This window comes from Malania oleifera, chromosome 8, assembly GCF_029873635.1.
Source record: "Malania oleifera isolate guangnan ecotype guangnan chromosome 8, ASM2987363v1, whole genome shotgun sequence".
NCBI lineage: Eukaryota > Viridiplantae > Streptophyta > Magnoliopsida > Santalales > Ximeniaceae > Malania > Malania oleifera.
The window spans coordinates 27,009,174-27,033,281 of NC_080424.1; the positions used below are offsets into that span (position 1 = coordinate 27,009,174).

Below are 24,108 nucleotides of genomic sequence, written 5' to 3' on the forward strand. Positions count from 1 at the left end.
ATTTTTAATTAATAAGTAATTCAGGTAATTCGATTAATCAAATTAAAATTACTCATACTCGAACTGAAAATTAAATATCTGAAATTATCTGAATATGTAATCGAACTAACCGAATTCAGTTAGTTAATTTGGTAATTATATGTTAGTTTACTTATCTCGTGCTACCAATGGGATATTACCTCATAATTTAAATAAAATAGGAAAACACTTATTTCAATAATATAATAAAATATTATTATAAAAAAGAAAGACTTGCTGGCGTATGCATTGATTATGCAAAACACGCTATTTCAAATAATATTTTTTAATTAAATACACTACTGCAATGTTTTTTTAAAAAAGTTCGACGATTTTTTTTTATACGTCAATTTTAGATATAAAGTTGCATTTTTGTAAAATAATTTTAATTAACATAAATTTAAATTATAAAAAATTCCTTTGTCCGGCTTCTCTGAAATTCTTCCACCGGGGAAAAGTACAAGAACGGAACGATTGAGAACGCAGTTGTTTCGGCAACAAAACCATTACAGGGCATCTAGGGTTTCTGCAAACCCAAATTGAAGTTCAAATTTCTGGAGAGTAGAGAGAGATGTTGAGCAAAGGCCACGACGCCATGGAGGTGGCGAAGACGGTGTTGGAGGTGGCGGACGTGGCGTGGACCGCCATAGAATGTTGTCACCACCACCACGACGATGACAATCTCAAGGATCGGGAAGCCGTCAGCGAGAACAATAGCTGTTTGTCTTCAGAGCAAGAGTTGGAGGCCCTACGATCGGAAAATTGCCGCCTTAGAGGTTTACTCGGGGAGAATCTCAAACTACTTCAAAATCTTTCCCAAGCTCCGGGTCTTTCCAAAGATTGCCCTCCGGACGTATGCATCCTGTCCACATTTTGGACATGTTTTTTATCTTTTGATTTTGCTCCAACAAAATTGATTTTTTTTTCTTCTTATCTTCGTTGGATTAGAAGAGATAGCTTGTTACAAAATTTGGTGTCTCCATGAGTTTTTGTTTAAGCTGGGAGAAGTTTTGGAATTTGCTCTGGGGATTCAAACGTGTCTGATTGTCTCTAGATTATCCACTTTATTTCCTGTCTAACTATTTATTATCTTTTGCGTAGCTGTGGCAATGAGTTGAGATTTTGTGCCTTCAGAAGCACTTCTATTCATTTTGCTAAGTTGCATCCTTAGTCCCACCTCAAAATATTTATAAACTGGATTGCCACTTAGAATCAACATGGAAACGTTTATTTATTTATTTTTTGTTCTTTTTTTGATAATCCGGCGACTCCTGTCACCATCGCCCTACTTTGGACACTATGCTGCGACACCAAACCCAAGGGTTGAAAGCCACCCGCCTATTGACGCTCCCTTGGTAATTCACCGATGTAATGCCTTAAGGGGAATCGAAGGCATGATTTTAGGTCACCAAAGACATGGAAACTTTGTTATTACAAGAATAAGCATTCTGCCCCTTACATCGTCCCCCATCCCCCCCAAAATAGCACCTTTTGCTGTTAATGCTTGAAGGGAGCTTCAGTAGGGAGTCTCAAAGCACATTTTAAGTCCTAGTGTTGGTGCATTAAAATAAAACCTTCACTGTGATCTTGTGCAATGTACTTTATCAGATAAAGTATGCTTGATTCTTATCTATATAGTCTGTCGTGTTATTTTTATGGTAGTTGTTTTGGGCTTCGACACAAAGTTTCATAATTGTCTTGCTCCGTCACTCCTTTTAGAAGGTGTATAGTTTGATTCATGTGGAAAATATGAATAATTCAGAAGTTTTGGCCTTTACACCAAGAAATAGAACTAAATCCGTGTGGGCATTTGTTTCTGGGTTGCAGTTGTATGCCCGTCTTGTAGCTACTGTGGATTCTAAACATTTTTTGAGTCAACTTAAGTCCATCCATCAGGCATCAGCTAATGGAACTGGCAATGAATTTCCTTTCAAGAAGGCCACAGGTTCTTGATATATTTTATTAATTTTGTAGACTTTTGTGCTTCAATTTAACATTTTCCTTTACTTTTGTGCTTCAATTTAACATTTTCCTTTCTTAAGCTACTTAATGCTAAATCCTTGCTGGCCTTTCCTTTGACTAGGAGCTGATTTGCATTCAGCTGAAATTCTTATCAATATTGACCTTGGAGAACCAAGTTGGTGGGTGTGGGTCACAGATGAAATGGTTCCAAGTAAAGTTGAAGAATACTGTGAGATTGATGATGAAAATTATGTGGTTGTCAGCGAGGAACATGTCGTGGATGGGGTTGCCAGCTTTATAGCTAGATGCATTTTGTCAAACCCGAAAGCTCTGGTATGTGACAATCAAAACATTAGCTTCTCCCTCTCTATCTCTCTCTCTCTCTCTCTCTCTCTCTCTCTAATTTTTTCACCTTATAACATGTACCTCGCTTTAATTTGCTTCCTTGGAAAATGCAGAGTTTTACACCTGAGGAACTGCAGAAAAGTAAGTATAAAGGTTTTAGTTGAGCTATTCTTTTTTGTTTTTTCTAGGAGCCATTGAACCATTTATATTGCATGTTTCTGGTCCTTAACAGTGATGATGCTGATTAAGAACAATTTTCTTTAGGAACACTAGTACTTGGAAGATTCCTGAAATGAGCATCTGCTTTCTGTATTCTTTTTCCAGCTTTTATTTGTATATGCTACCATGCTCACAGTCACAACATATGATGACGTTTAGAAATCTTGATGATAAATCAAGAATTTCGATATATTGTAGCAAGTATGTTGACGTGCTAGCAGAGAGATATTGGAGTTTATAATGAAATTAAGCTTTAGGGTTCTTTTGATCCCTTTGTTGCATTACTTCTTTCTAAATTATAAAATAATAAAATATTGGAGTTAATGAAGTTAAGTGTCAAATTGTTGACAGTGTTTTGTCATGGTGTGTTTGCTGTTGTTATAATGTATCATTTGTCAACTGCCATTTTGATAAGCTTAAGGATTTTATTTATAATTGTTGTATTGTTGTCAAAATTAGTTCTTTTCTATTCTATTATATTGACAAGAAACAATCTTTCAAAAGAATTATAAGGTCTTAATTATGTTGTTAGTTTTTATAAGAAATGGAATTCCTTGGAAAGAAGATTAAGGCATTGTGGGGAAGATCTAATTGGAGAAGAAATAGTGATGATGTCATTCAAAGAAGCAAAAGAGGTGGAACAATAGACAACAAGTAAGTTGAATTGAATTTGCTGAGTATCTTGATGCTAAACCTTAATAGGGAGGTTTTGGCCATATAACGATGGTTTAGGGTTCAATGAGCATGGAGGCCTAGTCGGGTAGACCAGAGTTGTGGTTGAGACCCTTACATTTGGTATTAGAGCCACCCTAGGGAAATTGTCATGTGGGTGGATCCTACACAAAAGGTGTGGGCCATTGTGATGGTGTCATAGATTGGATGAGAGGGCCTTTGACACCCCACATGGTACATGTACTAGGAAGATCTTGGCTATATAAAGATGGTTTAGGCTTCAACCTTGTGGGCACCGTTTTATGGAGCAAAATTATGAGGACAAAAGGGTAGAGCAACAATACCTCACCGGGGTTGGACCGAGATTGTTGCACTGAGCGAAGGGAAATGGATTTTTGATTGGGTAATCCTATTTTGGCTTGATACTCGAATAATTAAGAGAAATACAAATTTTCAATACTTATGTTTTTCAAATTCAGAATCTTCTTTCTTCTCACCTATTCCTTTATTGCTCCTTTTCTTGGAGTGTGTGGAATAATCTTTTTGGCTTATTTGAAGGGAGTTGGTTGTGTCTAGAGTCAGTGGAGGATTTGTTGGCTAACTATTTTACAGGTTTTGGAGAAGGGTAGAGATGCTTCGATGCTATGGAGGTGTGCAGTTTTTGTAGTTTTGTGGGGGGGATTTTTTTGGAAAGGAATGCTTGTATTTTTACCGGGAAGAGGATGCATTCGATTATGCTTTGGGATAGGATTTAGTATTTGCCTTCTTTGTGGGTTTTTGCGTCTGGATGTTTCAAAAGGGGTTTTGTTTTCTGATCTACAACATGATTGGTTGGGTGTGCTGTTTTGATTTATCTGGTTTTCTTCTTTTTTCTTGTATCTTTTAAGGAGGATTTCTTATGCTCCTTTATTGTACTTCTTCTTCTTCTTCTTCTTCTTAATAAATTTTTAGTTTTCTATAAAAAAAATGATGTAATAGGGTGAAAAATCTTCTGTGCCTTGCAAATTGGTTGCTGATTGCATGGAGTAGCTGTTGAACCCAAAGGCTGATGTGCAGAGTTGCCTTCGTGGACTGCCCTCTGCCTTCAACCACAATTCTAGAACCTCACTAGAAGGAGGATGCTCAATAAAACAATGTGTCTATTTTGCATGCTGGAAGAAGAAAGAAATCATTGGTCATTTATAGTTTTCCGCTGAATTTTGGATTTCCATTATATCCATGTTATGAAGTGGTGATCCTTCTTTTTATTTCCTTTTTATTTTCTTTACTTTTTTCGATGAAATGCTTGATAAAATTGATTATGGGATGGATGTGATGAGCCATTTGTATTCAATTTATGCGGTTGCTAACCAAGGCTTTTGTAGGAAAAAGAAGCAGGTTTTTTTTTTTTGAGGGGGGGGAGGGTGTTAAAAGATCGTAAACGGCCATGTGTGTGGGAGATGAGGCTGATGCAGCTCTACCTCCAGCTCTAATTATGTAAGCTTAATGCATGAAAACCTGTGCTTGGATGATTTGTTGGTGCAGGTGGGTGGACTAACATTGTTCAACGTGCTTAGCCTATGCAAGGACTTCTTTTTTAGGGAGGTGGAGGATTTCTCTTCTTTGTTGTTATTGTTGGAAAACTTGTTATCCTTCCTTTGAAGCGGATAGTCGTTCTTAGTCTTTAGATTCTTTGGCGACTTTCTTGTAGATCTTTCTTTGATTTTTTCACTAGTGCTAATTCTTTTTCCCCACTTCATAAAATAATTTTGAAGGCCAAGGTTCCCTTCAAAATTATTGGCTGGTTGTTCTTAATAGATCAGGAAACATTTGAAGGCGCTCTTTCTCCTGATGTGTGCTCATTATGTTTTATCAGTTCAGAAATGTTTTCTCATCTGTTTTTGCTCTGTGACTTTGCTTGGAAGATGTGGAGTATGCGTTTTGGTTTATTGGGAGAAAGCTGGGTTGTGTCCAGTTAAGGTGGGGGATTTGTTGGCCATTTCCTTTTTTGTTTGGTAAAAGCAAAGATGCCAATGTTTTATGGAGATGTGCGGTTTTCGCGGTGGTGTGGAGTAATGCATGCATTCTTATGGGGGAAAAGTTGAATATTTCTTTGTTGTGGGCCAAGATTCATTGTTTAGCATCAGTTCAACGTGTTGGCTCTGGTTGCTTTAATGGAGTGAGATTCTTTGATACACAACGGGATTGGCTTGCTTTGGTTTTATTGTTATACTTTTTTTCTTCCATTTTGTCCCTTTTCTATTTTCCCTATGTTCTTTAGGAAGATTTCTTACTCTTTTTTTGGTATATTCTTCCTAATCTAGTGAAGTAATCATCTTTTATTATCCCAAAAAAGAAGTCTTACATGGACCTGCAAGGAAGAAGTTTGATCTTATTGCAAGTGTTTTTCACTTATGCTGAAGTTTGAATGATTCTACTAGTTATGCACATGCAGATGCATGCTCACGCTGTAAATCACCCTGTAGACACCCCAATTTTAACCGGGCCTCTCTTTTTCTCTCAGTGTGGGGGCCCTTCGTAACAACATGATGACTTCCAAAAATTTGAAGGCCCTTTTCTAAGTGTCTTATTAAGTCCTTGTTTAAAATCAAGTCCCTGTTACTTTGAAGTTAAATCCTTGTCATTGAGTTCTTGAAATTGAGCCCCTGTTAGTGAAATCCCTATTAGTTGGGACATTTTAATTAAGTCTTTAAGTGTTTAAAGTTGAGCCCCTATTAATTAAGCCCTTTTATTAAGTCCTTGTTTTTAAAATCAAGTCCCTATTAATTAAAATCCTTGTGTTGAGTCCTTATTTTTAAAAACAAGTCCTAGTTAATTAAGTCCCTGTTAATCAAGGCTTTTTATTAAGTCCTTAGGTGTGTTTGAAACTGAGTCCCTGTCATTATTGCAAATTGAGCCTTCTTTTTTTGTTTAGTCCTGTTTAAAGATTAAATTTCTTTCGAGTCCCGTTGTGATACTTTTTTTTCTTTTTTGATTGATTTCTTGCAACTGCGGGACCCACAAGGGCATGCATAAGAAAAAAATAAAAAATTTTATTATAATAGCAAGTGATACACATGGGGTGCAAATTTGATACATATTGGATACGATGGGGTGCATGTGCAAATTCAATAGATACGGGGTACTCGAGGGGTGGGGGTGGGGCTACAAATGTAAAACACAAAAACAGAAGGAAAGCCCTAATTCTAAAAGACCAAGCAACTCCCCTCTGTGCCAAGAATATCCCACGGTCCCTCCAAAGATACTTGCACTAAAAAGGGAAAGTAGATCAATCGTGCACATGGAACAAAATTTGAAAAGAAAATCATTAAATTAATGGAGTGATTTTGAAAATTGGGGTGTATCCCCCCATATATTTGGCTAGACTCTCCATTGGAAGGAGAATTGGCCAGATCACAAGGATGGGGGGATTATGTTGCTGTAGGAAGGAAAGCACAATTAGGGTTTTACCCAAAAGGAAACAATGAAAATTGGTAGGACTGGACACTGCCTAAATTGACTGAGACCTAGCCCTACAAATTTTAGGGTCTCGCACAGACAAAGGAGAGAACTGAATACTCAGAGAATTCAACACACAAGAGGAGGATAGAGAGCAATTCTGAGATAAAAAAGAGAGAATTTTGGAAAAAAAAAAAAAACAGTGCAAAAGGGGCAAAACCCTAGAAACCGTTGAAGGGTGAAGTCTTCACCCTATTCCTATGGCTCATACCAGTGCCCCCTGGCACTCAAAGGTGCATCCCCAGCACCCCCCTATAGCCCAGAAAGCTACCCAGACAGACATAGACGAAGGGAAAAGAAGACCGCAGGAGTAGAAGACCTCAAGTAATTTGGCTAATCCTTCCTCACCCTATTCTATGACACATGACTCCCTTTGTGCATGCTTACTGGCCTCCCCCCCTCCAAGAAGATCGGAACCCACAATGAGACAGGAAGACTTGGACCCACATTGAAGCCCGGGCCTTGAAACTAGACCAAGACCTAAACAAGACTTGAATCCTGAAACCATATCAAACCCAAACCCACACTGAAACATGGCCATAACAGTGAGCCATCGCAGCCTAATAGCCCAAGCAACAAACCAAAACCCACACTGAAAGAAACCCAGAACAGTGAACCACTGCAGCCCAAATAGCCCAAGCCAAACAAACCAAAGTACCTTGCTTTAAAATAAAACAGGGCCGGCACAATCCATTTCAAATAACCCAACGCCCAGGGCCGGCCCAGTACTTTTTTTTAACAAAGCCACGACCCACTATTTTAAATAAAACAAGGCCAGCCCAATCTTTTTAAATAAAACCACGGCCCACGTTTAAAAAACCATCAAGGCCCAAACCCATTGTTTTTAAAATAAAATAGGGCCTACCCACTTTTTTAAAAAACACATCAACATTGGCCCATTCTTTTTAAACACATCAAAGCTCAAACCAAATAAACAGGGCCGACCCAATATTTTTAAATAAAACCATGACCCATTTTTTTTTTTTTTTTTAAACTGTCAAGGCCCAAACCCACTATTTTTAAAATAAAACAGAGCATGCCCACTTTTTTTTTTTTAAAAAAACACATCAAAACCCACACACTGGATGAGCCCAATGGGTTGACTTGCCCGAGTCAACCCTAAACCAAACTCACTGGGTTTCGGGCGAGTCAACTTCCCCTAAAGCCTGTTCAACTCACTCGAATCATAGCACCAACACACACACACACACACCACAGATCTGAACACACCAAACACACATCACAATGAGAGCACACACACACCACAGATCTGAACACACCAAAAACACATCACAATCTGAGCACAACCCACTAAAATCTGAACACAGGAACCAACATTCGTCGCAATTTGAACCCATACATCATGAATATGAACACAAACCATACACAAAGCACAAATTTGAACATTCACCCGCACATAAAAACACCATTTAAACCCAAATCCAAGAAAAAGAGAGAACATTTATCTGTTAAGGGTTTGGGAGCCCTTTTGGCACCAAACAAGCACTAATAGACGAACACGGGAGGGGAGAGTATTAAACCGAACATTAAACTGTTGTACTAGGGTTTTGATCCCTCGCGGAGGTTAGAACAGAAACAGAGAGAGCGAGGAAGAGAAAAGCGGGGGGAAACCATCGTCAACAAAGGAAATAGAGAGGGTGCGATGGGAGACTTGAACCAAAAAACCTAGGACTAGGGTTTCGATTCATCGCAGAAGGGTAGAGAGAGAAAGAGAGAAAGGGAGAAAGGAGAGGGCTCAGGAGAAGAGAGAGAGAATAAAGAGGCAAAAATGGCAAGAAATGAAAAAGAAGGCTTTTATATGTAGTGTTTAGGAGACAAGTGTCACCATCGATGGGTGACATGTGGCTCAATAGAGTTTGGATATTAAACATTAGACGTGTTGCATTTGGAGTCATCCGATCTATGTTTTCTGGGGATGGCCCAGATCTTGCCACATCATCAATCTTTGTACATTGGCTCCAAGCCACTTGGCTTGCAACACGTGGCAACGGTGACGTCAGCATGACGTCACCCCACTTTCTCAGGAAAAAAATAAATAAATATATGCATATAAATTTAAGTGGCCACATGTCCTCAACCGAAGTTGACATGTGACCCAGTTGGTTGACCAGATCCTTTCCCCCTTGAATCGGTTGACTTGGTTCAGACCGGTCAAATCGTTTTAATTATTTTCTTTATTATATTATTTATTTAATTTTTAAATTGAGAAAAATAGTAGAAAAATCACAAAAAAATTAGGAAAAATTTTGAAAAAAATATTTTTGAAGTAAAGAAAAATATTTTGGATCATTTTGACCCGAAAAAATGAAGAAAATCCTTTGAAAAACCCCAAAAATTTTGGAAAATGTCAAAAATACTTAGAAAAAATTCTACAAAATTTTGAAAAATTATGGGAATATTTTTAAAAGGATATTTTCTTGATTTTTGAGGTAGGGGTGTCCCTATGATTATAAAAAAGGCAATGAGGTATTTTACACCTCACCTGTACTAGCTCTGAGGGGAGTCTTTTCTAACAAGATCTCCTCTTTTGGAGGTCTTATTAGACATTCCTAAGTCACTCATTTTTATTTTTATTTTATATCATCAGTTTTGTATTTTTATTCATTTATTTATTCGTTTAAGGAGTAAATTAGAATGTTAGAAAATTCAATTTGAGGATAATTCTTAATTAATTTGGTACCGTTCGTAAGAACGGGTGTGTAAGAGGTACGAATACCTTCCCCTCACATAATTGAACTCTCGATCCCAATCTTGGTATACGCTGATTGAGACTACTTTTTGAGTAGTAATTAGGTGTTCTAACCGCACCAAGGGAAAATAGGATAGTGGCGACTCCAAATTCAGCTTTTTCAAAATCACACATTTTTATTCCCTCGCCCTCGAGGACTTGCTCCCGGGACGTCATGCAGCTTGGCGTTGGGGATTCACCTTAGAGAGTTGAGCCATTAATTAATTAGGAATTATCCCAAATGTGAGTTTAATAAGTCTTTTAATTATTCTGTCTTATTTTGTGAATATTGTTGTGAATACTTAATTGTGAATATTTGAATATTAAATAAGCATGTGAATAATATGTTGGGGATTATGAGGCTAGGCTAAGTATATGAACTCATGCATTTTCACGAGCCTCATACTCAGGCTGCACCCTTTAGTACTAAATAGGAGTGTAATACCATTAGCCCTAATGAGACAAGGTCTTTGGGGGCGCTCGAATCACTCCACTCAGTTTGAACTTCGTCTTGTCTTGTTGGGTAAGGATGGGGACTTGCTGGGAGCCTTTGTCATTAGTAGGGAATAGAGCTTGAACCTCACATATTCAACTATAGTTTCCCCCCTTTAGGATAGGGCTTTGAAAAAACCGTAAGTGATAAACCTACCTAGGGTTGGGACAGAAGCCTTATTCTTCTCCGTACGATCTAATCTTTTGTATATATTTCTTTAAAATGATTGGCATTGTGTCTCACATTTTGTATCCATATTAGGCATACATATTACTTTGCCAAGATTTTGGAAAAGTCTGATTTTTTCATGGAGGATACAGTAGTGTACAAGGAAAAGGAATTTGCAGTATGATTTGTAGTACGATTATACTCCAAAAGCCAACAAAATCATTGGGGGAATAGTCTGAACAAAGAAACTGTGATTGTGTTGCCAGCTCGAGTCAGGATGGACACCCGGTCAAATTTCTTAGATGAGTTGATAATCATTTGGGCAGGATGGTCACCCGAACACGTCAAAAGTTTTCTTGTTGCATATACCAGTGAACCTAGAAATGACGAATGTACTGGTGGAATTTTGGAATCACTCGTATTGCTGCTTTACCCTGGAGGGGCTAGACATGGCTCCAACCATTGAAGAGCATACTTTGCTATTGCACTTAATGAAGCTGTAAACGCCTTATGGGTTGTACTTACGTAATCCCAAGGTGTCCTTGGTAAAGGAGCTGTACAAAGCAATAGGGGTCAAGATTCATAAGACAACTCGGCAGGATGGGGAACAAGATGGATAAATCACCTGGGAACATCTGAAGATGCTAATGGAAAGAGAAAAAAGGGAAGAGGGCTGTGGTTTTATTTAAAAAGATTGGGCCAACCTTGTTTATTTGGTTTGGGATTTGATGTGTTTAAAAAGAATGGGCCGACCCTGATGTGTTTTTTAAAAAAGTGGGCCGGCCTTGTTTTATTTTAAAAACAATGGATTTGGGCCTTGATGGCTTTTTAAAAGTGGGCCGTGGTTTTATTTAAAAAGATTGGGTTGGCCCTATTTTATTTGAAACAGTGGGCCATGGTTTTGTTAAAAAAAAGGATTGGGCCAGCCTTGTTTTATTTAAAACAGTAGGCTGTGGCTTTGTTAAACAAAAAAGTATTGGGTCGGTCTTGGGCGGTGGGTTGTTTGAAATGGATTGGGTTGGCCCTATTTTATTTTAAAGCAAGGGGCTTTGGTTTGTTTGGCTTGGGCTATTTGGGCTGCGGTGGTTCACTGTTTTGGGCTTGTTTCAATATGGGTTTGGTTTGTTGCTTGGGCTATTGGGCTGCGATGGCTCGCTGTTATGGGCATGTTTTAGTGCGGGTTTGGGTCTAATTTGGTTTCAGGATTCAGGTCTTGTTTAGGTCTTGGTCTGGTTTCAGGGTTCGGGCTTCAGTGTGGGTTCAGGTCTTCCTATTTCATTGTGGGTTCCGGTCTTCTGGAGGGGGGGGGGGGTTAAACTTGTAAGCATGCGCAAAGGGAGTCCTGTGTCATAGAATAGGGTGAGGAAGGATTAGCCAAATTACCTGAGGTCTTCTACTCCTCTGGTCTTCTTTTCCCTTCGTCCGTGTTTGTCTAGGCAGCTTTCTGGATTGTAGGGTGGTGCTGGGGCCAGGGGGCACTGGTATGAGCCGTAGGAATAGGGTGAAGACCCCTTCGGGGGTTTCTAGGGGTTTGTCCCTTTTGCACTGTTTTTCTTTCAGAATTCTTTATTTTTTCTCTCAGAAATACTCTTTGTCCTTTGAGTATTCATTTTCTCTCTTTTTTGTCCGTGTGAGGTCTCGGTCAATTTAGACAGTGTCCAGTCCTACCATTTTTCATTGTTTCCTTTTGGGCAAAACCCTAATTGTGCTTTTCTTCCTACAATAAAATAATCCCCCCATCCTTGTGATCTGGCTGATTCTTTTTCCAATGGAGAGTCTAGCCGAATATATGGGGGGATACACCCCAATTTTCAAAATGCCTCCATTAATTGAATGATTTTCTTTTCAAATTTTGTTCCATGTGCACGATTGATCTACTTTCCCTTTTTGGTGCAGGTATCTTTGGAGGGACCGTGGGATATTCTTGGTGCAGAGCAGAGCTACTTGGTCTTTTAGAATTAGGGCTTTCCTTGTGTTTTTGTGTTTTACATTTGTACCTCCCTGAGTATCTGTATCCCATATTTATTGAATTTGCGCCTCCATCGTATCCTGTATGTATCCAATTTGTACGCCGTGTGTATCACTTGCTGATACAATAAAATTTTTGATTTTTTTTCTTATGCATGGCCTTGTGGGACTTGCAGTTGCAAGAAATCAATGAAAAAAGAAAAAATAAACTTATCACAATAGGATTCAATAGAAATTTAATCTTTAAACAGGACTTAACAAAAAAGAGAAGGCTCAATTTGCAATAATGACAGGGGGCTTAATAATAGGGACTCAATTTCAAACACACCTAAGGACTTAATAAAAAGCCTTGATTAACAGGGGCTTAACTTACTTAACCGGGACTCGTCTTTTAAAAATAAGGACTCAACACAAGGATTTTAATTAACAGGGACTTGATTTTAAAAACAAGGACTTAATAAAAGGGCTTAATTAACAAGGACTCAATTTTAAACACTAAGACTTAATAAAAAGGTCTCGACTAACAGGTATTTCAATAACAGGGGCTTAATTTCAAGGGCTCAATGATAAGGACTTAACTTCAAAGTAACGAGGACTTGATTTTAAACAAGGACTAATAAGACACTTAGAAGAGGGCCTTCAAATTTTTAGAAGTCATCATGTTGTTACGAAGGGCCCTCACATTGAGAGAAAAAGAGAGGCGGGTTAAAATTGGGGTGTCTACAATTGCCCTTCTTTATAGGTTTCGTTGTTTCAAGGTAACAGTAGGAATTTTCCTATGTTATCTTTAGCAACAAGCCTATAAAGATAAAAGACACTTGTTTTAGTTGGGCCACAAATCTGCCTCATGCTCTCAGATCAACCGGGCACTACTTCTTGTTGACAGTCAGGGATATGAAGGAGTAACTACGGCAACATAGGAATGTTAATACACTTCTCTGGGATGTTAGTAGTTAAGAGCATTATTATGGGATGTTAGTGGTTAGAGCATTATTTTGGGATGTTAGTGGTTAGTGCATTCTTGTGGGATGTAAGTGGTTAGTGAAGTGAACTTCTTGGAAGTTGGTGGTTGGTGCATTATTCTGGGATGTTAGTGGTGAGTGTATTTTCTGGGATGTTAGTTGTTAGTGGGTTTTTCTGAGGTGTTAGTGGTTAGTGAGCTTTTCTGAGATGTTAGTGGTTAGTGAACTTTTCTGGGTTGTTAGTGGTTAGTGAACTTTTCTGGGAAGATGACTACTTGGGTACTTGATCCGAGAGTCTGAGGATTTTCTTGTTGGAAGATGACTACTCGGGTATTTGACCCCGAGGGCTAGAGCATTTTTTTTAAAATTTGAAATCATCATCTTTTATTATCCAAAAAAAGAAGTCTTACATGGACCTGCAATGAAGAAGTTTGATCTTATTGCAAATGTTATTCACTTGTGCTGAAGTTTGAATGATTCTACTGGTTATGCACATGCAGATGCATGCTCACGCTGTAAATCACCCTGTGAAGGGGGAAGCAGGAAGATGTGGATGCATTTGTTCCAACCCAACTTGGAATCCATTTAGAGAGATATTAGGTTGACTTGAATTTTTACTCCACCCCTGCCTGGAAACTCAGTAATATGAGAATAATATCGTCATAATGAGGCTTTTGAGTGTGCCCCAGGGGCACTACTTAAAATTACTATTTTGAGGTAGTCTCTTTATTCAATGTATTGGAAATCATTACATTCAAAGTCAGCAACTGTGTTAAATGCACTCATATTTCCTGCATTAGCATAAGATGAATTACAAATCCCAAATGTAATAGGCACGCCCTACTTTTTCCTTATTTTTCAGACACGTTTTATTTTAGCTGAGGAGTCTCCAATGCTTTTGCTTATCTTTTGGAAGTTTGATGCATGTAAACTGTGATGAATTCATAGCATGGTTTTAAATAAAGGCCGCGACCGTTACGTAACGGTTTTTTGGGTTATCGATACCGTTACACACCGCGAAATCAGTGGGAAGAAAAATCACGGCCATAGCGGCCGTTACGGACCGCGACCTTACGAAGAGGCTGCTACGGCCGTTACGTAACCGCTACAGGACTGTTACACCAATTTATTTTTTTTTAAACTTTTTCTTCTCACTTTTTCCCTCTCTTTCATATATCATTCTCCACATACCTAGTGGCAAGAGGGGGAAAATATTATAATGAGGATGACAATGATACAAAAGTTACTATTTTTTTGAATACTCACAATAGATGCGTTAATTAACAATTTGAATATACTAACTTGTTAGGAAAATATTTTATTTTGATAATATTAGTAATGTGATATTTATGTTCTATATTTTTCAACTTCAACCTTCTTTCTTTTTTAGCTATATTATATTTGTATTATTCGTATGTCTTTTGTGTCTAATAGATTATGGAGTGTATAATGTTTTTTTTTTATCAATTAATGTAGCACACATAAGAATTTATCACAGATAAGAACAATGAGAAGTATAAATACGCACACACACGTAATTTTTCTATCAATGGTGATTTAAAACAAATGTAAACTTGTTTCACTTGCCAAATAAATTAGTTACACGAGCTAAAGGATCCAAAATACACTAAAACTCTTTCTAAGAAGGGCTAAAAGCTTAAAACATGCAAGTATGCTAATATGCACAAGGTTGTGCATGCTTCAAAAAAATTCACGGCCATTACACCCGCTTCCCGTTTTGTAACATCCGTTACTCCAGCTTCCCGTTACACCCGTTACCGTTACGTTATGTTACGCTACTGGCTACCGCAATTTAAAACCATGATTCATAGTGTTGTTTTGGTTGTGAATATTTAATATGTTATTTGACAATTGACAATTTATACTTCTTCTTTACTGGGTGATTGATAAATTTGCAGCTGTGGCAAAAGCATTGTGTGACATGAACAAGTTAGAGAAGATGTTACACATTTGGCATGCTGGAAAGATGTTTTATACTCTTTCAACATGGGGTCTTGCTCTAGCTGGGTGAGTTTTGTCTGTCATGACTTATTATTTTTCACATTCTGTTATGAATTTCACTTTCAACTTTTTTAGAGCTCCTGGCTGATTGGCCTATTAAAATGATTTTATTTTTTGGTGAGTAAAATGAAATAAACTCTCAAATCCATTAGAACCCCTGCAAGCCAAGTAAAATGAAATGTTCTTGACAAGTAAGATGAAATATAATGCCCGCACACATAAATTTACTCCCAAAAATTACATTATTGTGAATGTTAATTTTTAACTTGTTGATAGATGGATGATTTTGCTCGGAAAATTAAGATTCAAATGTATTCATGCAGTATGCCATCAACATTCAACTGAAAATTCCTATATTCCAATTTATTGGAACTAAATGTGTCAGTCCAAATGTTCTATGAGATGATCAATCTGTAAGGGTTCTATGATTATGGATGTAGCAACTTAGCTGAATGGATATTAGGATCTTGGTTGAGCATTCTGGAACCCCATAGCCTGAACTGGATCCAAGCATTGCCCTTGCTTGTTTGGGAAGTTATTAAATAATTGTGTGTGAAATAAGTAGAAAGCTAAATAGAGTAGAGGGACATTTTGAAAACTCATGATCTCAAGAAGTGCACCTTTTGCACGGTGGCTCACACTCCATGGTTCATTTATTCATTGTCTCTGCCTCATACTTAGCAGCTTAATCATGCTGTAAAATTTAATTGACAAAAGTTTCCAGGTTTCTGTGACATCCTTTTATTTGATTAAATATTTAAATATTTTATTGTTATATCTGTTATGAACCAATGTCAAATGAGCCTAATCTGACATTTAGATGTGAAATGATGCTCAAGGTGAGACTGGAAACTGGGGAGTAATGTAAAATATTTGAAGATAGTTGTCTTCTTATTGAAGTACCTCTGCTTTTGACTTAAGTGAGCAAAAGTCAAAATTAGATGCATATGTCAATGTGGGCCAGAATTGTTGCTAATTGTTTTTTTAAGTCCGAATGCAGAATTTACAATTTTGAAGTTTTAATATGATATTTTGAACTGCGAACTGAATTTTCATTTGTCAATGAGATTTAAAATTGTTTTCTTTGTGAGCCTAATTTTTTATTCAATTTTATATCATGTTGAAAATTGATGTGGAAACCAAATATAACCCCCTAATCACCTGATCACCTTAACTGGCCATTTGGTTTAATGAATCTTTGGTGATTCCCAGGAATTGTGAGCTTGGGAATCCTGAATGTCCAAGTTTGGTTTGTCCTGGAATCCTATGTTATTGGCATGCGGGGTTTCCTAGGAATCCAGTATTTGCACAAAAAAGTGGGAATCCGCAACAGATCTATGTCTTTGCAATCTTGGATTCCAATGGGAATCCCATTCCATTTTAGATATAGGCCATTATAGGGTTCCCAAGCATGAGATTCCCGAAAAGAAATGCCTAGTAATAGCTTCTTACTGAATGGGGATCTGCCGTGCCAAACACATTTTCTAATTTCTAGTAATATCTTTGACAATGATCGTGGAGACTGATTTAGAGTACAGTTATCAGAAAATGCTAACATCCTTGTGAAAAGTTCTGAAACATGGTATGTTTTCATTTCTGAAACAATGTTTCTGCGTGCTAAAATTTTAATTCAATATTTTTCACATAACATATTTTTTTATTAGTTAAAATGGGGAATCCTCTCATAGTAATTCTATTTTATGTCATTGTTATTCTATTTTAAAAAATAAAATATCCTCTAGATGTAGAAACACCTCAATATCCCACCCAAAATATACAAGTGCTGTTACACATTTCACCAATATAACTATAGAAGCATACCCTTAATGGTCCACATTTTAGAGCATGTGTTGTATTGTGATTCAGCTCCTGTACCATGATCCAGAACATTCCATGTTCTAGGTAACATTGGGTTAGAATTTTCCACTAATTATGAATGGGGTGGATTGCTAGAAACTGGTGATGAGAGGGAAGTAGAGGGTGTGTTCCAACTTTCCAAGCAAATCGTGGTGGTAATGTCTGTCACCTGAATGTTAGTGGGATTAAATGATCAGAAAAAGAGAACTTTGGTAAAAAAATTTCCTCACTGAATGAAAAGGCAACATTATTTGTCTACAGGGGGACTAAAATGAAGGCCATTAACAGTATTTGGGATATCAGGATATTTGAATGAGTTTTCTTTGTGCCATGGAAAATGCTGGTGGTATTATCATTCTATAGAGAGATGATGTGGGGACGATGTGAGGAAGTTATTTGATGGCAAGGTGGGAGCTTCTTAATCTCTTGTAATTTCAGATCCTTTGAAGCCTGAAGACAATTTAAATGGATTTTTTCTGGGATTTATGGGCCAGTAGAAGGGCTCATGAGAGAACTTAATGGATTGAATTCTTTTGCATTGAGGCCGTAAGGATATCCCTTAGGTTTTGTGGTTGGATTTTAAAATGTTGCTTTATTCTTATGAAAGAAGTGGAGGTTTCACAGAAATGTATGTTTAAAGGAATTCTTGGATTCTTGAATATCAATACTCATTGATCTCCCTCTTTTGGGTGATACTTTTACTTGGTCCAATCTTTGAGAATTGCCCTCCCTTTTGACAATTTACAGGTTTTTGGTGTAGACTAATTGGGAAGAGCACTTCTCTAAGGCGAATAAAGGCCAATCTCTGATCAACATCCCATCCTTGACATTGGCGGGGATGCATAGGGCCTTGCACCTTTTTGCTTTGAAAACATGTGGCTCAAAGTGGAAGGTTTTAAAAAAGTTACGGGTACATTGTGTTGATTAAATTGAAAGCCTTGGGGGATTATTTGAAGGGCTGGAATAGTGAAGTTTTTGGAGGTGTCTGCAGTAACAAAGAATCTCTTTTGAGGGAACTTAACAGCCTTGGTGATAAGGAAGTGGCCTTTAGGTTCTCGAGTGATGATGGAAAGAGAAGAATGATGCTTAAAAAATAATTGTCAAAAATTATTTTCTTGGAAAAGATGTATTGGAGGCAAAAATCTTGGGCCCTTTGGCTCAAGGAAGGGGATCATACTACTAAATTCTTTCAGACGGCCACCAATGTTTCAGTGCAATTCCTTAAGCAAGTTGGAGATTGAAGGGGTTGTGCTTGAGGTGGAGGGAGGAATGAAGGAATCTTTAATTATTATAAAAATCTTTATTTGGAACTAGCTGATTTGAGACAATCGATGGATTCTTGGGTTTTTCTACCATTGATGGCAAGTCTACCCCTTGGCTCAAGAGGTCATTTGTTGTATGTTGCTGTGAAGATTCTGTGGTCATATTTTTGCCACTATTAACCGCTATTGACTCCTTGTGCACACGGTCATATTTTTGCCCTTATTAGATGCTGCATGTTTGAAAGGCACTTTCAGGTTTGCGAGTTTGTCTTCATGGCTCTTCCTTTCCCCAACTCGTCTTCTTTCCTTCATATTCTCTCTTTTTACTGCGCTTTAGAATGATCAACCAAGATGAAGCTCGGTTCCCCAAGCTAAGGTGCCTTGGCACCTCATTTAGATTATTTTGAGGCAAACACACTTTCTTCTCTCAGGTTGGGCTCAGTATTATGAATGGACGTGTAGCTCCGTATTTTGAGTTGAGGTGCCTTTGCACCTTATTTGTATAAATCGAGGTGAACATGCCTTGTCCTTTGAGGTCAATCTCGGTATTATGCATCAAGATGGAGCTTGGTTTTTTGAGCTGAAGTGGAGCTCTGCTTTTTGAGCTGAGGTGTCTTGGCACCTTATTCATATTAATTCTAGGCAAACATGCCTTCTCCTTTGAGGTTGAGCTTAGTGTTACAAACCCAGGTAGAGCTTGGCTTTCTAAGCCGAGGTGCCTTGGCTCCCTATTTATATTAATCTGACGTGAATTCCTTTGAGCTCAAGCTTGGTATATTATGAACCAAGGTGGACCTCAGATTTTCAAGCCAAGGTGGACATCAAAATTTTCAACCAAGGTGACTTTGGCCAATTTTCCCATCTCTTTTGCACATCAAATCTTCCAACTGATGTGGACCTTGGATTTTTTCAACCGAGGTGGTCTTTGGGCTGATTTTCTAGCACCTCGAGTGCTTAGACCGAGGTGGCTTTTGGGTCTCTTATGCCTAGAATGCTTGGACTACGGTTGCTTTTGAGGCTTATTTTTGACACCTTGGATGCATTGAGTATGGTTGCCGGGCCTTTTTTATGGCACCTCATGTGCTTGGACTGAAGTAGCCTTTGGGGCTTTTTTTTTTTTTTTTTTTGGCAATTTGGATTCTTGGACCAAGGTAACCTTTGGAGCCTTTTTTCTGGCACCTCAAACGCTTGAATCAATATAGCCTTTGGGGCCTTTTCAAGGGAATTTCCCAAGGTTATCACCTCTTGCCTTAATGGTGGTGGACACTTGCTCATTGAGGGTATTTCCCAAGATTACCACCTCAGTCTCTTGATTGAGGTGGCCTTCTTTTTGCATTTTCTAGGGTTGCCACCTTCTGTCTTAGCAATAGTGGTGACTTGCTGCTCATCAAGGCCTTTGGCCAAGTTTACCATCTCAAGTTCTCTAATTGGGGCAACCTTCTCTTTCGTATTTCCCAGGGTTACCATCTCAGATTTTAAACTGTGGCGGCTTGCTCCATTTTGGGTTTCCTCAAGATTTTTTGCCTCCAATCCTCTAATTGGGATTGCATGTTCCCAAGTGTCTCGAGAAGCGAAAGAGGCGTATTCTCAGGGTGGCTCTTTGATCCCCCACTCGAAAGTGTCTCCATGTTTTAAAAACATCAGTTGGTCAATCGGGTGTGCATACTCATCAAGATCTAGCATCTTAAACTTTTCTGGCAAGGGTTCCTCCATTACCTCTCGACTAAACAAGGCTTCCAGGAGTTGAAAAGATTGCTCCATGGCAATTGCCTGCCCTTGAACTTCATCATTTGATGTAGCCAACCATCGATCTTCTTGAATTTTCTTTATATGCCATTGGGCGTATTGCGTTAGCATCGGTGCTTTCAAGGTCCTTCTCCCCTCCCACTCTATTTGCTGGCATCTAGGTGTTAAGGGCTCTGCTCTTGCTTTGCTGAGACAACAACCTCTTCTCTTTTTCCCAAAATAGCAGGAGTTGATATTCGATTTTGCTTTGTCAAAGGGTTCTTGTTCTGGAGGACTTCTCCTATCATAGCTTTGCTTTGTCCCTGAAAGGTTGGGAATTGCTTACGGGGCTGTCACGATGTGGCACGCCAGTTGGTGGTGAATGAACTGACAAGGGGGAATTATTTTCTTTTGATTGTGATGGGTACTGCTTTAAGAAGTAGACATGGCCCTAGAACGAAAATAAGAGAATTTCTCCCTCTCCTCCTGCCTGGCGCTCAAATCTTTTGTTGCTAAAAATTATGCTTTGATCTTTGTGTCCACAAACCATTTGTGATCACTTGCAACCAAGGAAACAAAAAAGCTTGGGATACCCATGGCAGTCTCCAGGGGCCTTCTCCAACACTCAAATCAGAGTTATAGCATGGAGTATCAGGTAATTGCAATCTATGTGTCTTTGAGAGTGTCCCTTTCCTTTTTTGCTTCTCTACCCTTGTATAAACATTTTTTCCCCCTTACATGCCCTCCCCTTTTTAATTTTTCTGACAATCCCTCCATTACCCTCCATAATTCCTTTTGGGGTTATATGCATACCTTTTAATTCTTGGGCAACAATACTTCCTATTGGATAGCACTTGAGCCCTTGCTATGCTAGGGTGTATTTTTTTCCCAATCTGATGGAGATGCAGCATTTTGCCCAAATGGTTTTTATTTGGGTTTTTGCCCAACAAACTGGGATTTGGTTGGATTGGAAATTTTGGAAGTTTTCAAGGACTTCCATGCAAATGAGAGGTTTGTGGAAAAGCCTGAATTCAATCTTTATTTCTTTGATTCAGAAGGGGGGAAAATAGCAGGGCTGCAAAAAATCAGAGATTTCTATCCAATTAGCTTTGTGGGAAGTGTTTTTTCAAACTTGTCTCCAAGGTCATTCTAGGCTCAAAAAGGTGATTGAGAAATTATTAGACCTTTTCCAAAATGTTTTGTAGAAGAAAGACAAAGGCGCATCATTGATTGCCTCTGAAATATGGATTTTCATCTCGTGAAAGGATAAAGAGTTGATGGTAAGATCATTATAGAAAAAGCTTTTGATCATGTTGCAATGCTTTCTAAAACTATGAAGGTTGATGTGCCAGAAGAGTTATGGTTTCACATGTCCTCTTTGCTGATAACACCATTATTTTTTGTGAGGCAGCGGCTCACTCAATTCTAAATTTTATGCACTTGCCTTGCTTTAAGTTATCTCTGGCCAGAAAGTTAATTTGGGCAAAGTGAGCATGTTGCCCTTGGTTATGGAATTTTTGGCATCTTATGGACTGCAAAGTTGGTACCTGCCTTAACTACCTTGGACTTCCTATTGGGGCTCAATTTAAAAAGGGGCATATGGGATCCCATTGTGGCAAATTTTAAAAAGAAGCCTGCTGGATGAGAAAGGCATTATATACCCCTGAGAGTGCCCTCACGAATCTACTTCGTCTCTCCAAACCATTGCTATGTCCCATTGCAAAGAGGTGGAAGACATTCAAAAGACATTCCTTTGGGGGTAATGTGTTGAGGGCTTTAAATATCACTTGCTGAAATTGTGATGGTTAAGGTTAATATAAAAAAAAAAGCAGCTGGGGGATTGTTCTTGGTATCAAAATTACCCTGCTTCATTTAATTAAGGCCCTTTTCCGGAAACAACCTTGGACCTCTGAGGATAAAAGGGAACCATATGCAGTGGGGGTTTGGATGTGGATGAGAAAAAGGAGGAATGAATTTTTTGCTGTGCTCTGTTCTGGTGTGGCTAAGGGCGACCACATTCTTTTTTGGCATGATATTTGGGATTGATATTCCCCTTTGAAAATCCAATTTCTGGGTGTTTCTTTTTCTTCAATGATGTTTATGGAATGGTGGCTGATAACTTGATGTAGAAGGCCAAGACAGGCCAATCTGGAAGTTGAACGACAGCGATTCTTTCTTTCCCATCAGAAGCCATATGGAAGACAGAGACCCTGTCTAAGATGGTTTTTAAACATTATTATTGGGAAGCAACTGGGGACCGGATTTTGAACAGATGCTTTCTCTGCAAAATGCCTGCAGAAACAATGAATCACTCGTGTAATTGCCAGAAATATGTGGGGCTTGTCCTTTCCTATTGTTGGCAGCAGCCCTTGGGCAGTAGTTGGATGTCTTGGGGTGGAGCTTTGGGGTTGTAGAAAGAAGGCCTCGTCTCTGGCCCCTCACTATTTTTTAGGTTGTGTGGAGAGAGTCTTTGAAGGAGCTGAGACTTCTCTCATAAATCTCGAAGATTGTGGGCTTTAGCGTCTGGATATACAATCCTTTTAGCACATATATAATTTTATTTTTCTTGGTACTTCAGTTTTTAAAAATTATTATTGGGAAGCAACCCGGGACAGGATTTTGACAACTGGTAACCTCCAGAGGGGTAGACATTCTGGTGAACAGATACTTTCTCTGCAAAATGCCTGCAGAAACAGTGAATCACTCGTGTAATTGTCAGAAATATGTGGGGCTTGTCCTTTCCTATTATTGGTAGCAGCCCTTGGGCAGAGTAGTTGGGTGTCTTGGGGTGGAGCTTTTGGCTTGTAGAAAGAAGGCCTCGTCTCTGACCCCTCACTATTTTTTAGGTTGTGCGGAGAGAGTCTTTGAAGGAGCTGAGACCTCTCTCATAACTCTCGAAGATTGTGGGCTTTAGTGTCTGGATATACACTCTTTTTGATGTTTTTTGACCTCTTAGCACATATATAATTTTATTTTTCTTGGTACTTCAGTTGGCACCCCTTTGGTGCTCTTGAATTGAATATTTGCTTCATATATATATATTTACTTACATACATATATATAAAGATTTGGGTTCAGGGAGACTAATAATTTTATGCACTTAAAAATAAATCTGCATTTACAGTGCGGTTTGTTCTTTACTTGAGTTGCCGATTCGGATTGCAGGTTGTATAGGAGCCGCACTATATTGAAACTTGCTGCAAACGGAGTTCATGCCACCAGCAAAGTTGTTCTAAGGGCTCTCTGAATCTGGATGGACTCCTGAATGTGAATGGCACGAGTTTATCTTCGCTGTACAGATCATCAAAACAATTCTCTTCCTGTCATCCCTATTCTACACGAATAATTGTGAATAGCATTTGTTGTTGTATCTGGTTAATTGATATATCTTCTACATTCTGGATAAAATGCATCGAATTGGGTTCATCTCCAGTCTTGATGATCTAGGTCTTCAGATTATTTATGCTGGAGGATATGCTTGTGTTGGATATAAAAGAATCAAAGAAAACCAATCTGTCAATCCTTTTTTTTTTTTTTTTTTGAGAAATCAAATTTATTTTAGCATTTATGTGTCATATAAAACCTTCATCTGTCCCTCACTCGCTCACTGCCATGTTTCTTGTGGGCCAGTACATTTATGCTGTTCATTCAATTTTGTAGATTTGCAGAGAAGTTTTGAATTTGGAAATGAATTTCCTTCAGAAAATGTAATGTCGGTATTTTTGGCATCTCAAATGATTTTTAATAAAAAAAATTTTAACTGATTAATGTTTTGGGAACATTCAAATCCTTTCTCTTTTTAACCATTTTTTTGTGGAACTTCCCCACGTGCAAACTGACAATATGTAAAATTTTTTTGCTGTGTTTCATTAGTCCTGGTTATATATATATATATATTTGTATAGAACTCCAAACATAGTAATGTATGATTCATGGTTTAAAATCTTACCATTTGTATTAATTTCACACTAAATTGATTATAGTTTTACTAGGAATTCAAAACCACAATCTTTGTTATACTTATTTGTTGATGCTTGCAAGGAAATTGTCATTTTAGAGATTGATCAAGTCAAAAGTTAATGAAATATTCTTTTCCCTTCAAATTTGTAAAATTGAGAGGCACTTGGGGGGTTCTAGCGGCCTCTTGGAAATCTTTTCGACGTTGAAGTTAATTGAGGGTTTTTGTTC

General features: G+C 38.2%; 1 protein-coding gene across 1 annotated transcript; it reads left to right on the top strand.

Annotated features, from left to right (window-relative positions):
- Positions 1 to 306: 306 nt before the first annotated feature.
- LOC131161777 (uncharacterized) lies at positions 307 to 23,484 on the top strand. The gene is made up of 6 exons (XM_058117741.1): positions 307 to 871; positions 1,846 to 1,963; positions 2,102 to 2,313; positions 2,439 to 2,466; positions 14,974 to 15,082; positions 23,086 to 23,484. Exons 1-6 carry the CDS (start codon positions 590 to 592, stop codon positions 23,165 to 23,167), a joined length of 831 nt encoding a protein of 276 aa, XP_057973724.1. The 5' UTR covers positions 307 to 589; the 3' UTR covers positions 23,168 to 23,484.
- The last annotated feature ends 624 nt before the right edge of the window (positions 23,485 to 24,108 follow it).